We start from the raw sequence: 14,211 nt of genomic DNA, 5'->3' as shown, positions 1-14,211 counted from the left end.
CTTTCAGGTGCCATTTGTTTATAAAGTGTTCTCCATTCTGTTCCTTGAAATGGGTGTGTATTGACCTTTACACCCAAACCCAGAGAATACCAATTAGACATTCAGAGCCAGGATTGTACCTTAATGTGTACAAATCAGCTTTATCGTGGGGGTGGGAGGGATTGGGAGGAACTGAAGGCAGAGGTGCTCTATGTACTTTTGAATCCCAATAAAATGTTCAATAAAAACAAGTTTGGAAGTTAAATTATAAAAATCATTGTAGAGATGGAATTTTAGTGATATATTTGGATGTTATAATTTTAAGCAGTGGTTGAGTAGTGAAAATATAGAAATTAGTAATGAATGTAAGAAAACATAAGGATGGTTTGAAGGAAGTCACAGCCCTAAAAAGCCAAAATGTATAAGATAAGAGGAAAAAATGTTATGGAAATTATTATTGTATTATTGTAAAATGAATAAAAATGATTTGGCAAAAAATGTTGCATAAAAAACATTTTTTAAAAACTATTTCCTCGTGGGTATTATTTACTCAAGATTGGGCAATTTCTCACCTCTGCAGAGTAGCTGCTAAACAGGACTTGGGCTTCTGGACTCCCCATGGCCTCTTTTCCTGCACCCTGCCCTGTCCAACTCCTCCACAACCAGCATCCCAGGGTTTCAAAATCCTCACCAGGGCTCCACATGTAGCCAAGGTGAGCAGCAGGAAATAAAGGCAAGTGGTGTTCTGTCTATGGACCTCTGAACTGGAAAGTGGGCTACTGGGACACTGTATTCTCAGGTGGAAATGGCATCTAGTGTTGCTTTTGAAAAACCATTTCTACTGAGACTCTGGTGCTTTTCACATTGGTGACATCTGGCTGCAGAAGCCCAGTAACCCAAAAGTGTCGACAAGCCCTTTCCCCAAGCTAACTGGGATGCCCTTTGTGGCTTGAATTATGATAGGCACCATCTTTCTGCTTTGGAAGGGAAGGAAGAAGTAGCAGGGTGGGGAAAACAGAAAACCAGAGGAAACTGAGACACAAAATGCTTCCAGCTAGATTTATCTCCACCCTCTTGGCTGTTTATGGCTGAGACATTGCCAGGGAGTGGCTCCAGCCGGAGACTTGCAGCAAAGAGCAAAGGTTGCAATGAGGTCATCAGGAGTACGTGACGGGAATCACCTACGCATACCTGCCACAGGTAAACAAGGGCAGGCACTCCTCCAGGTAGCGGCGGTGGCGGTGGCGGCTTCTGGTTCTTTGGAAAGATTGACTCAGCAAGCAGGATTGGTAGATCTGAGGTTTTTTGCTGCCAAAGGAACTCAGGAGTGGGTGGCTGTTATCAGCAGACTCTGAAAGGGACACTTATCAGAAGGCCCTATGAGAGAAGGCGTCCTTCCTCCAACTACCATATGGACATGGCAGACCCACCCTCAAAGGCCTGCTGAAGCTGGCAAGGGGGACTGGCGGAGTGGAGTTACTTGAGAATCGCTGGGCACATGGCAGGGCATGGGAGAGACCTACTGAAGGGCTTGTGATGGTGGAGAAGCGTCATCTAAGTCTGTGGCAACACAATCTGGGTCCCTCTCTTCTTCCCAGCTTTGACCACAGTGGTCTGGGCACTGGTAGCCTCAAGACTGGACTACTGCAATGCACTCTGCATGAGGCTTCACTTGCACTTGGTGTGGAAACTGCAGTTAGTGCCGAATGCTGCAGCGTGAATGCTGACAGCAGTCAGAATCTGTCAGTATATCACTTCCCTGCTCAGAGATCTGTGCTGGCTGCTGATTTGTTACTGGGCCAAATTCAAGCTGTTACAATTAGTATTGTTGGCATCCATCTCTCAGGAGACAATGGAAGAGTGTGCCTTCAGAGGTGAAGTCAAACCGTTGGAGTGTTGCAGTGCCTACTGAGACTGTAGAGACAGCAGAGACATGTTTTATAATTGGTATATTGTATATAAGTATACATTAGTATATAAAGCCCTTAACAGCTTGGGAGCAGTCCACTGTACAAATGCCACCTAATCCTTCTTCCATGCTTGTAAGGCAGCAATCCTTCATTGTGCATTGTAACTCCCTGCCCATTGATATTAGTCAGGTGCCTTTGCTGCATTATATTTGGCCCCTGCTGAAGACTTGTTTATGTAGGAAAGCCTAACCAGACACATAATTTTAGTTTATAAGTCAATGCTAATTTTACTAAATTCTAGGTCCATTTGCTCTTAATGTCTGATTTAATCATTATGTTACAAGTATGTAAACTACTTACAGGTTATGGGTGGTCAGGTGGCATATAAATAATGCTAAATAAATAAATAAATAAATAAATGTATCTACCCATCAATGAGGTCCCTTTTCAGAATTTCCCTTCAGCTCATCCTCCACCTTATTCCGCCCCTCTCCCTCCCACCCCGTCTTCTTCCAGAGCAGGGCGCATGGATCATTTTCATACTCGCAGGGACTCTGACCCTGCTGCGCCCAGGCTGCCCTCTCCAGCAGCTGCCACCAGCCCTGGACCCCGCGGTTCATTCTGCAGCCCAGAGAAGGGAGGGAAGGTAAGGAGCAACGCTCTCCTCCCGCTCTGCCAAGGTGGGTGGGTGGGGGAGACTACCCAGCTGCGCTGCCTTGTGGACTCCCTTGGCCAGGGAGGAGAGATGAGAAAGCCCACAAATCCCCAAATGACAGGACAACAGTAGGTGTGTCACACACACACACACACACACACAGAGAGAGAGAGAGAGAGAGAGAGAGAGAGAGAGAGAGAGAGAGAGACGCTACTTTGGAGACCGCGGGACGGTGCACGGCCAAAGCGCACGGGGGGCGGAGCTGCGTCAGCTGCAAAACATGCGCGCACAAACATGTATATATAGAGGAAAACAGGGCTGAGCTCAGGGCGACTGGGATCACAGTATCAAAGCACCAGGCTCAGGGTGAGTCCGCAGACGCGTCCCCGCCCGCTCACCCCCGCCCGCGTGCCCCGCCCTCGCCTCCAGCAGCCCGGGAGGCAGAGCCAGCATCTCCTCTCACCATCGCCTGCTTACTAACACACACACCCCTCGGGGCAGCACTCGCACTCCTGGCACCCGCAGGACCCGTTCCTAAGCGCAAAGCTGGAAGGCGAAGGAGAGCCGACCTGAGGCAGGAGCATCCCTGGGAATCTCAAGTCCCCAAGGGAAAAGAAGGCACATTGGCCTGGCAGAAGACGGCTGCTGACGGCAGCGCAGCAGCCTCCGGGGGCGTGGGGGGAAGCAGCAAGCTGGGAGATCTAAGCTTCCTAGCTTCTTGCGATCCGGGCAACGATACTTTGGTTGAGGAGCTGCCCAGACTCGGCCCTGCCCTGCAGGCAACCCAGAGCAGCTCAGTCACAGCTACCAGGCGTTTGCATCCTGCCCTCCGGAACCAGCCACGGACAGGAACGGCAGAGAGGCAGCAGCAGCAGCAGCAGCAGGAGCCCCAGCCTGGGGAGAAGCTTAGGATACACCGCCGGGGCACACCTTAGCCGTCAGCAAGACGACCTTCCTCCAAAAAAGTTTGGCGCGTGCCCGAGCCAGTCAGCCCATTGAGCCACCCTTATACCTAGCAACCCATAATACCATTCCCCTCCACACCGTTGCTCAATAAACCAACTCTAACAGGTAGCCTCTCCGCAGAATTCATTGTCCTCCTCTCCCGCAGCTGACTTCCTCGTCCTCCCCGCAGGCAGCAGTACCCACCCACCTTGGGCACCCCAAAAGCCCCACACAATCCATGGACCCTGAGGGAGGAGAGAGAAGAGGCAGGGAGGAAGGAGGCTCCGTTGCCGCCCTTGTGTCCACCAGACGCCTTGCCTGCCCTCCTCAGGGCCTGATCCTGAGGCCATCTGATACTCGCTCTCCGCTCCGTTAGTCCGGCTGAGAGCGCAACTGGTGGTGTGGCACTTCCCGAGAAAAGTTGGCCGTGGAGAGTAGCGCGCGCTCTTCCCCGACGCCTGCCCCTTCTGCTGCTGGCCCTGGGCAGGTGGGTGCCAGGGTACAATCCAGGGGGCGCTCTGCACCCTGGGGAGAGGGGGTGGCACAAGTGTGCGTTGCCCGGGCTGGATCTGTGCCTGCACATTGGCCCTGCGCATTCTCTACCTCCACCCCCCGACCCCGTGCGTATAGGCAGACTTCTTTTCACTAGGTATGTGGGGGGTGGGGGTGGAGGCAGCCCGGTAGAAGCAGAAGGCCTCCGGAGCAGCCATGCTCAGCCTCAGTCTGCTCGGGGCGAGCGCAAAGGCCAGGCCAGAGCACACGGGCCAGCTGTCGGCTCGCCCATCTGCGGACTGTCCTGGCGCGCGCTCTGCAGAAGACTCTGCAGCTCCGCGGCTCTATGCATGTGAAGCAATCAATCGGGTTCTCCCTCTGCCCTGGAGGGGAACCGCCTTCTTAGGAACTCACTTGGCCGGTATTAGCCTCCCCAGCCCAGTCTCAAGGGCGCCCTTTTTGCTTTCCGGTTGTCTCCAGGAGCGCGTGGCTGGGCAGGGATGCGCACCTGCCTCTCCCGCAGCTCAGGTGGGTCCGCTGCGAGTGGACTTTGTCCCTCCGGAAGTGCCAGCCAGGACATCCTCCGCGCCGACTATGCTTGCCAGCCAAGCTCCGCGTGGGGTGCGGTGGAGGCATAGGCGATCGGTGGGGCACAGTCCACCCACTTCCACAGACACACACGCGCCGCGTGGGCTGCCACTCGGGCGTCCGGCTTGCGGGCGCTGTCCACTGCGGTGGTGCTGAAGCGTGCCAGAAGCCTCGCCACGGCCGCTGCAGCGCATCGGACGAGCGGGCTGGTTGGCGGGCGGCCAGACTGAGTCGAGCGGGGCTAGGCTGGGCTGGGCTGGGCTGGCGGCGTAATCTCCGCGCTCCCCTCCCCCGCGAGCCATTGCCATTCGCCGCACGTCCCCGCCCGCCTCACTGTGCGCACACCCTGCCTGCCTGCCTGCCTGCCTGCTCAGCTCGCTCGCTCGCTCGCTCTCTCGGCCTCGCCGTCGCCATGGCCAGCACCTTCGCCCGCATCGTATCGGCCCGAAGATCCGCCGGCCTCCTTGCTTTGGCGGGCGCAGCCGGCTCACTGGCCGCCGCTGGCTTCCTCCTCTCCCGGGACTCCGTGGGCGCCGCGGTGGCCAACCGGCGCCGCTACCCGGCTAGGTATGGCTCCTCAGGCAGCCCTGAGAGAGATGCCTTCAGAACTGAGCGGTCGGGAAGGGAGGATGGGGACATTCCGACGGGGATGGCGCTGGGTCCGCTCCCGGTCAAGAGGCCGCGGGAAGAGGGGGGAGCCCCACACCAGCTCCCTCCCCAGTCACCTGCAATATGTAGGAAGAGGCGACAAACAGTGCGCCTCCCCACCCCACCTTTTCTCTAGCACTGCAGCATTGAGGCAGTCTGGTCTAGTGGCTAGCGACTTGTGATTTGATCCGAGCAAGCCGTAGTCCGGACGCTCTGCCTGTCCCCCGTGAGCGAGCCAGAGGCTGGACTATCCCTCGATTCAGCGGTGGTCCTGGGCCAATGCGAGCCTAACTGAGCCGCCGACCCGGGCTTGGTCTAAATCCTGACGCGTGGTCGATGGCTGTCCACTCCCAGGAGGAGGCCCAGAGCCTGAGATTGCGGCATTGGCGGGAGGCGGGGCGGCGGCGGGAAGAGCCACAGAGGAAGAGCTGTCTCAAGGGGCTTGTTGGGCACATCCCCGGGGGGGGGAATGCTCTACACATGCTCTGGAACACTCTCCCCTTCATTGCCTCTGGCTGGACTGCAGCGGGGCGGGCTCTGCTTGGTCCTCCTCCTTGCCGGACCGAAGGAATCCGGTCGAGCTTTCTCTAGCGCCCAGAGACAGATTTGTCATCCAGGGTCCCCCCTCTCGTCCCAGTCCTCAGCACCGAAAAAATAGTGGCAGCCCCGCTCGAAAATATCAACCCCTCTGGGCAACACACCTCCATGTTTGCTGCTCTCCTGCACAGGAGGCCGAAAAAGCTGCTCCTGCAAGCGGTGCGGTGGGGGGGGGGTGGAGTGGCCCCAGAGACACCCTTCCCACAGGAGGACGCCGAGATCTCAATGTCACCAGCAGAATGAGAGGAGCCTTTCGGCTGCTGCCTGTCACGTTTGCAGGAGACTGGTGCGCTGGGGCTGCCCCAGTGCTCCCGAGAATGGGGCCTCCAGGGAGGAGAATTGGGGCTTCTCCGCAATCGTCCCGACTGCTTCCCTTGCCCCCTATAGGCCAGCCAATGCACAGGCACCAGGGAGGAAAAATACACCTGCTGAACTCCTGCCTGTCATGCAGCTCTTTTCCCAGTCACTGCCAGGAAAAGAGGGCATCCCGCACTGACTGCGATGATCTCGCGAAGAAGGATCGGGCCACTTATACAGCTGCGGGGATTGCAGTGCGCCCCTCTGGGCTCAAGCGGGGCCTCCTTCATCTCTCTAAGCCCGGGAGAGGGAAATATCCCTCGCTCAGCTGCTCCAGCCTCTCTCCCTCCCCGCCCCCTGGCATCTCCAGGGAAGGCCAGGAAAACCACTAAGCCCCTCTAAACTGGGAACGAGGTCAGGAGACGGCCGCTGTAAGCGGATTAAGAGTCTTCTTAATGCAATAAAGTCCTCCTCGCGCCTCCTGCCCTGCTCGCTGGTTGCTGCGGCTGCCTTTTGGGGTCAGGCCTTCTCAGCTGCTCCAGAATGAGGTCCAGCATCCATGCCCCATCGCCTGCAGGGGCTGTTAGTAGGCTCTGGGTGGTAGGTAATAGCTGAAGCCGGGGCGCCAGGAGTGGAGAGCTCAGAGCAGGCTCCAGCCGAGCCTCATGCAAGTTGGTTCCCAAACTGCCTCAACGCAGTTAAAAACGCAAAGCTCAGAAAGGCTCCCACCAGAGATGAAATCCATGACTGGAAACCAGAGCTAAACAAGAGAAACACTGCAGCTTGTGCGGGGTGGGGAGTCGTGGAAGCCCAGAAGCAAGTGAGTTTCCCTCTCTCCCACCCTTCTCACTGAAGGGTGGTTGTGGGGACAAAGGGGGCAGGAAGGACCCGCAACAAGTCAGATTTTTTCCCCCCTGTATCAGGACTCAGCTGCAGTACATGTGAAATAAATTATAATGTGAAATAAATTATAGATACATTGGTACATCTGGGCACATGCAAAGTGCATTTCCTTGAAAATATGCAAAAGTGTGGCCACAAAATTCACTTATAGGAAATTTCAGAGCAAATGTGGAGGCTACTGCTCAGGGGATCTTCCTCCTCCATTTATAAATGGCTCTCAGGCTGCCTCCTTCTATACAAGACCCTCTCAGAGGAAAGGGGAAGCCTGCAACAAAAGCCAAAGAAGCAATGGGTGCCCCCACTGCCTGCAGTGTGTTAATTCTATCCCACATCCTGTCCCCTCCCCCCCCCACCCCGGCACAGTGCTGAGTACCCTGACCTGCGGAAGCACAACAACTGCATGGCCAGCAACTTGACACCAACCATCTACGCCCAGCTCTGTGACAAGGCCACCCCCACCGGTTGGACCCTGGACCAGTGCATCCAGACCGGCGTGGACAACCCTGGGCACCCCTTCATCAAGACTGTAGGCATGGTAGCAGGGGATGAGGAGTCTTATGAGGTTAGTCCCCAAGCAGCCCTTCTCACCCACCCACCCACCCACCTAGGCTCCCTTTAGCTTGCTGTTAACCCCACCCCCATCCTTGTGGTTCTAGGTCTTTGCAGCTATTTTCGACCCGGTGATTGAGGAGCGCCACAACGGCTACAACCCCCGCATTATGAAGCATCCCACGGACTTGGACTCCAGTAAGGTATGCTGCACCCTTAGCACCCCAGGAAGGAGCCCTTGCCCAGGGGTCGCTGCAAAGTCTCTCTCATATGTATACGTATATGTATATGTATATGTATATCTGTATATATATATATATATATATATATATATATATATATATATATACACAGTGGAACCTTGTTTTTCAAGCATCTCAGAAGCTCAACAATTCAGAACCCAAATGCCGAAAACCCGGAAGTAATTGCTTCTGTTTTTGAACACACCTCGCAAGCTGAACGGCTTCCACTGCGTGTTTTTCAATTTTCCAATGAATTTTGCTGGCCACCCATTGATCCTCGGTTTTCAAACGTTTCGGAAGTCAAATGGTCTTCCAGAAAGAGATTACGTTCAAAAACCGAGTATATACCATGTACATACATGCACACACACAGTGCTATTTTTCTAGAAAAAGAAATGCCGGAACTCACCATGAATGCCTCCCTTATTCTCTTAGAATGGCAGTTCCGGCTGAAAAAAAGCCCTCTCTCTGTGTGTATGTTTTTCCAAGTTTCATGAAACAGTGAAAAGCAATCAGTATAAAACACAAAACATCAGATTGAGGAAAGGCAACATTAAAGCCCCAGTTAACCATCAGCTCTGGACCAAATGTTACCAATTCGCTCCAAGAGGAAACCAAAGTTTTCATTCCAGGAGGTGGGAAGAAGGCCAGGTTTCTCCCTGGGAAACTAGAAGAGACAGTTTACTCCTATCAAAACTTGCCAAGATCCCTTGGCTTGCCCCCTGCATCCTGATGGAGATGGATTGAGGATTAAATCTATAAATTAAGATTTAAACCTGTCCCACGTGTGTGGGAGAAATGTGAAAGTAAACAGACTGTACAGTAAAACCCTTTTAGCAGAGTAAGAAAACTTATGCTTTTGCAGTTTACTGAAAGCCAGGAATTAGGCAATTGCATGTGTTTCCCCTGTTTATTTGTGGTCTGCTGACCTTTCCTCTCTCTGTCCCCATTGCTACAAATGAAGCACACATTTTAGTAAGATAAACAGAAGGTTTACTTACATTTCAATGCAGGCAGCAAATACATCAAAGTAGTAAGCAGGTAACAAAAAACCTTATTAGTTTAAAAAAATGTAGTTTCTAATTGGAGTCTGGACTCACATCTCTGACTTGAAAGAGAGAGTGAGCTCAGGCAGGAAGGAAGTACCGCATCCATCACTATAAACAACATCAAACACCCTGGTGCTTATCTGTTCAGTACATAGAGGAAATGAAGGTTTAACACTCTTATCAGTGATGCAACTTATGCACTTTGCTGTGTTTGAGGCATCCCAAGTTACCTTTACTCTTTCCTCTTGCAAGCTCCTTGCTCTGCAAATCCATAATGGCTTTGATGTTTCTGTGGCCAAATCTTCTGTGACAAATTTCTTTTCCTCTTCTTTCTGTACACTCCTCTCTCAGACGGCTAATTTGTTAAATTTTGTGCTACATCCATGAGCATCACAAAAGCATCAAATTTAGATCCTAGTGGATCCCATGAATAACAAACTTTCAGATCACCATCTGTCTTCAGACCAGCAATCTCCTGTTTCTCAAAAAATGGCAAGAAATTGTGTTGCATGATTGCTACAGTCCCTCCTGGATTCTAGCTTTAGTTTAAACAAATCTCTCATCCATGTTCTATGGGAGTATTTACTTGTGTACGCATATGCCAGTTCCAAATTATCAGTCACTTGAGCTGCAGTCTCTCTTTAGTGCGGACCATCCGTGCATCTGAAATGCTGTCCGTGACTATAGATATTGCCAATTTATTTTGCTGCTCCCATGCTCTAATTAAGGCTCTCTCTTCTGCAGTGGTGCCAGTAGGATTCTGATTTTCAATGCAGTCCAGAACTCCTTTCAAGTCCAGTCATATCTCTAAACACCTCTTGCTTGAGCTTGGGTAGTCTGGGGCTTTCTGCCTCAACTAAATTCCTTCCTTCCATTAAAACAATTAAAAATCAATCTTAAAATTTCCAGATTTGTACAAAATTAAAATTCAGGAGCAAAAACAAAAAAATGCCAAAATAATCAAAATAATCATCCTGGGACCCACAAGATGGAGGGCATCCCCTGCAGCCTCTAGAACTGTCCCCTGAGCTCACAGAGGCAACAAAGGTCCTGTCCTTTATATCATCCCCATCCGACATGTGTGATTAATTGCCTGTTGCATCCCGCTTCTTTGGGTTACATCTTTTCCCCCAGATCAAGGCAGGCCACTTTGATGAGCGCTATGTGCTGTCCTCACGAGTGCGGACGGGCCGCAGCATCCGGGGTCTCAGCTTGCCTCCAGCTTGCAGCCGGGCCGAGCGCCGAGAGGTGGAAAGGGTCACGGCAGAAGCCCTGGCTGGCCTGAGCGGAGACCTGGCTGGCAAATACTACCGCCTCAGTGAGATGACAGAAAAGGAGCAGCAGCAGCTCATTGATGTGAGTGGTGGGGAAGCCCAGGGGCCAAGGGTGGGGTGCATTTGTGGGTTGGTGGGTGTGCACTAGGGCTGAGCGATATATCAATATATCGTCCAAAACCAGTTTGCAGTCCATATTGTGGTTATTGGTTTCATAATTTTTGACCTGGTAATATATCATATATCATGATATGTGCGTGTGTGCACTATGCAAAACATCATGATGCAGGGAAAACCGTTGACACCAGCCAATGTGTCTATATTAAAAAGGTAAAGGGACCCCTGACCATTAGGTCCAGTTGCAGATGACTCTGGGGTTGCGGTGAACTTCCTGACAGTAAGAGCTGTTCGACAGTGGAATTTGCTGCCAAGGAGTGTGGTGGAGTCTACTTCTTTGGAGGTCTTTAAGCAGAGGCTTGACAGCCATCTGTCAGGAATGCTTTGATGGTGTTTTCTGCTTGGCAGGGGGTTGGACTGGATGGCCCTTGTGGTCTCTTCCAACTCTATGATTCTATGATCTCGCTTTATTGGCTGAGGGAGCCAGTGTACAGCTTCCGGGTCACGTGGCCAGCATGACTAAGCCACTTCTGGTGAACCAGAGCAGCGCATAGAAATGCCGTTTACCTTCCCACCCGAGTGGTACCTATTTATCTACTTGCACTTTGATGTGCTTTCGAACTGCTAGGTGGGCAGGAGCAGGGACCGAGCAATGGGAGCTCACCCCGTTGCTGGGATTCGAACCGCCGACCTTCCGATCGGCAAGCCCTAGGCTCAGTGGTTCACAGCGCCACCCAATGTCTCTACATTGCTCCATCCTTATTTCAGATACCATGATATATCGGTATATTGTGGTTTACCTGGTGATATATCACGATGCTGAAAACCAGATTTTGCCCAGCCCTAGTGTAAAAGGGAGTCATTGGAGCACCCCACAATTGCCTAACCTTGACTTCCATAGGTTCAGGTCAGGGGTCACAAGCAAGAGACTTCAGCCAGGAGATTGAAGCAAAACAGCGGTCAGTAGGCCTGATCTTTATTGTTTCAACAAGACTTCAAACTGCCACATAGAGGCAACAAAGAGAAGCCCCAAACAAAGAATGGCTCCTTTTTTATATAAGTTTCCCAAATCACCCATAACACCATTAGTAAATCATCATACATTTGTCCTGTCCCTCACAGGAGGGGAGAGTTGCTCTTGTGCTCGAATCCTGCTTGCAGGTTTCCCACGGGCATCTGGGTAGCCCTGCGAGACCAGGATGCTGGACTAGATGGGCCTGATACAGCAGTCTCTTCTGATGTTCTTGTTTCCCCTGGGACTGGAACAGGGTTGGACCAAGACACTGCTGCTGTGCCGATTGCCTTCCTCTTTGGTCAGCAGCAGCCGCATCCTCACATCCCCCCTCAGGTCTCCTCAGGAGAACATCCCTAGGCACTGCCCCACATCTCAGGTTGACCCTGACCACAATTCTTAGTTCCTGCCTGCCCAGTTGGGTGGATCCCAGCAAAACCCCGTCTCCTCATCACCTCTTCTCCTTTCCAGGATCACTTCCTATTTGACAAACCTGTCTCCCCACTGCTGACAGCTGCAGGTATGGCTCGTGACTGGCCTGATGCCCGAGGAATCTGGTATGGCTTCTGGCTTCTTCTTCTGGTATGGTATGGAGTGGGTGGGCAGGCAGCCATAGACCCTCTTGAGAGGCAGGTACTTCCCCCCCCCTGTCACTCAGATCTATGGCCCTGCAGCCAGGTCTGTCCCCATCAGCTGATATGCCCTCCTTGAAACTGAAATGCTCCCCCTTTAATATTTAAGAAATGAAATGAAATGCAGGGGGGCAGAGGGGGAGTGTTTGCCTCTCAAGAGGGTCTGTTGAAGGGGGGCCCTTCTTCTGCATATTCACCTGCTGACCTGGAGGGAGATGGCCTTTGAGAGGAAGGCTGAATCTCAAGCAGGAAGAGGGTCACTCTGGAAGCCTAGACTTATGAAGGGCAAAGCAAGAGCTTAGAATCACAGAGTTGGAAGGATCCCCAAGCATCATCTGGTTCAAATCCCTACTTGGCACAGGTTGGGGAGACACTTCCAGTCAGGGCAAGACCAAGAACTTATGGCGCCTAAGGTAGACCCCTAAATGGCATCCATCTCCCCACTAGGGGAGGTGGAAGATCTACATCAGGATCTGCTGCCCCAATGAATCGCCACCTGAGGCAGTTGCCTCATTTTGCCTCATGGGTGGGCCGGCCCCACTGGCGGAGGAAGGGGGTGCGGTGGGTGCGGTCTGCCCCAGGTGTCATCCCTGAGGGGGGTGACATTGCCGTGTCACACCTCTGGGACACTTGCTGCAGGCGGGGCCCCCCTGGGATGCTAGCCCCGCCCCTGGGTACACAGCATGTGCGCCGCTCCGGGTACCAGAGCAGCCAGCTCTGCCTCTGGCCAGCCCTGATTCCAATCATGCCCAGGCAGTGCCTAGCCTGGCACATTCCCAACCCACCCCAGTAACTGCCAATCCCTCTCTTCAGGCACAACCACGAGAAAACCTTCCTGGTTTGGGTCAATGAGGAGGACCACACCCGTGTCATTTCCATGGAGAAAGGAGGCAACATGAAGAGAGTATTTGAGCGGTTCTGCCGGGGCTTGAAGGAGGTGAGCAGGAAGTCCTCTGGCCCCACAGCCCCACCCTGCCCAAGGCATCTCAGGTTCGGCTGAACATGGTGGAAGCATCCTGATTAGTAAAGCTCAGGCCACCATGGATCTGGTCCTGGGCCACATCGCAAGGCAGGGGGAAGGCTCTGCTCCAAGGGTTGAGCTGGCCCAGAGAAGGGACCCAGTCTCATGGGGTGCTGTCCTTGATTTCTGCCTGCTTCCCCTGCATACAGGTGGAGCGCCTGATCCAGGAGAGGGGCTGGGAGTTCATGTGGAACGAGAGGCTGGGCTACATCCTGACATGCCCCTCCAACCTGGGCACTGGACTGCGTGCTGGGGTGCACATCAAGCTGCCGCTGCTGAGCAAGGTAAAGGCTGGGGGGTGGGTGGAGGGGCCTTACGCATCGTGATGCTCCTGGGCTGAGGCCCCCAATACTACTCTCCCCCCAGGATGTTTGAAACTCCAAGCAGGACACTCCCTTTCAGGTATCTAGTCCTCACCGTAGACTGCCCACATTAGCCTCAGGCTAACGCTTCCCTACCCCCCAGTCACAGTTCCGTAAACCCCAAATACTTTGCAGCACTGACTTCTGCCTCTAACTTTCTCTGCAGGATAGCCGCTTCTCAAAGATCCTGGAGAACCTGAGGCTGCAGAAACGTGGCACTGGTGGTGTGGACACAGCTGCCACGGGGGGCACCTTTGACATTTCCAACCTGGATCGCCTGGGCAAATCAGAGGTACCTGGGGAGGAGAGTCAGCCTTGCTGGGTGCAAAGTGTGTGTTTGCATGTGGAGGGTATGACGCTTGAGCATCCTTGCCATCCTGGGTGGAGGGAGGGGAGCATCAAGTGGGATGTCCACGTGGCAAGGGAGGTTGCAAGGAAGGTCCTCATTTCCTTTGCGGCTTGCTGGGGGAGCAGAAGGAACTCGATGGAGCCACAGGGCTGAGCAGTGTCATGGATGTGGGGTGGCAGCAACAACCGGTGCCTCAAAGGACCATGGTGGGTCTCCTTTGAGCTGCCTTCTCCAGCTTGGCTTGTTCTGTTCCTGACCCTGCCAGGTGGAGCTGGTGCAACTAGTGATTGATGGTGTCAACTACCTGATTGACTGCGAGCGGCGCCTGGAGCGGGGCCAGGACATCCGCATACCTTCGCCTGTGGCCCAGTTCCGCAGCTGAGCCTAGCCCAGCCCGGGGCTCTTTGCAGACACCAGTGGGCAGAAGTCCTGTGTGGGCAGGAGGCACACGATGCACTGCACCAATCCCCATAAACCTCTGGCTGCTGTAACATTCTCCTGTCTCTGGCTGAGATTTGTACCACTTGGAGGGCAGGTGGGAGGAGGGGCCCCCAGGCCAGACAGGGCCAGAGCACCTGCCAGGCATGCAG

At 53.3% G+C, this 14,211-nt stretch overlaps 1 protein-coding gene across 1 annotated transcript; it reads left to right on the top strand.

Moving 5' to 3' along the window:
* Window positions 1-4,912: 4,912 nt before the first annotated feature.
* On the top strand, window positions 4,913-14,116 carry CKMT1A (creatine kinase, mitochondrial 1A). Its single transcript, XM_033168036.1, has 9 exons — window positions 4,913-5,136; window positions 7,378-7,576; window positions 7,671-7,766; window positions 9,989-10,210; window positions 11,729-11,814; window positions 12,703-12,826; window positions 13,060-13,194; window positions 13,439-13,564; window positions 13,887-14,116. The coding sequence occupies exons 1-9, from the start codon at window positions 4,982-4,984 to the stop codon at window positions 14,001-14,003; spliced, it is 1,260 nt and encodes a 419-aa protein (XP_033023927.1). The 5' UTR covers window positions 4,913-4,981; the 3' UTR covers window positions 14,004-14,116.
* Window positions 14,117-14,211: the final 95 nt, after the last annotated feature.

This window comes from Lacerta agilis, chromosome 13 (assembly GCF_009819535.1).
Source record: "Lacerta agilis isolate rLacAgi1 chromosome 13, rLacAgi1.pri, whole genome shotgun sequence".
In the NCBI taxonomy this organism is placed as follows: domain Eukaryota; kingdom Metazoa; phylum Chordata; class Lepidosauria; order Squamata; family Lacertidae; genus Lacerta; species Lacerta agilis.
The sequence above is the reverse complement of the archived record's forward strand: the minus strand, read 5'-3'. Positions and strand labels throughout refer to the sequence as shown.

Coding starts and splice junctions, on each gene's coding strand:
- CKMT1A (XM_033168036.1), top strand. CDS start 4,982: ATGGCCAGCACCTTCGCCCGCATCGTATCGGCCCGAAGATCCGCCGGC. Junction 5,137..7,377: donor CGGCGCCGCTACCCGGCTAG/GTATGGCTCCTC, acceptor ACCCCGGCACAG/TGCTGAGTACCCTGACCTGC. Junction 12,827..13,059: donor TCTGCCGGGGCTTGAAGGAG/GTGAGCAGGAAG, acceptor CCCTGCATACAG/GTGGAGCGCCTGATCCAGGA.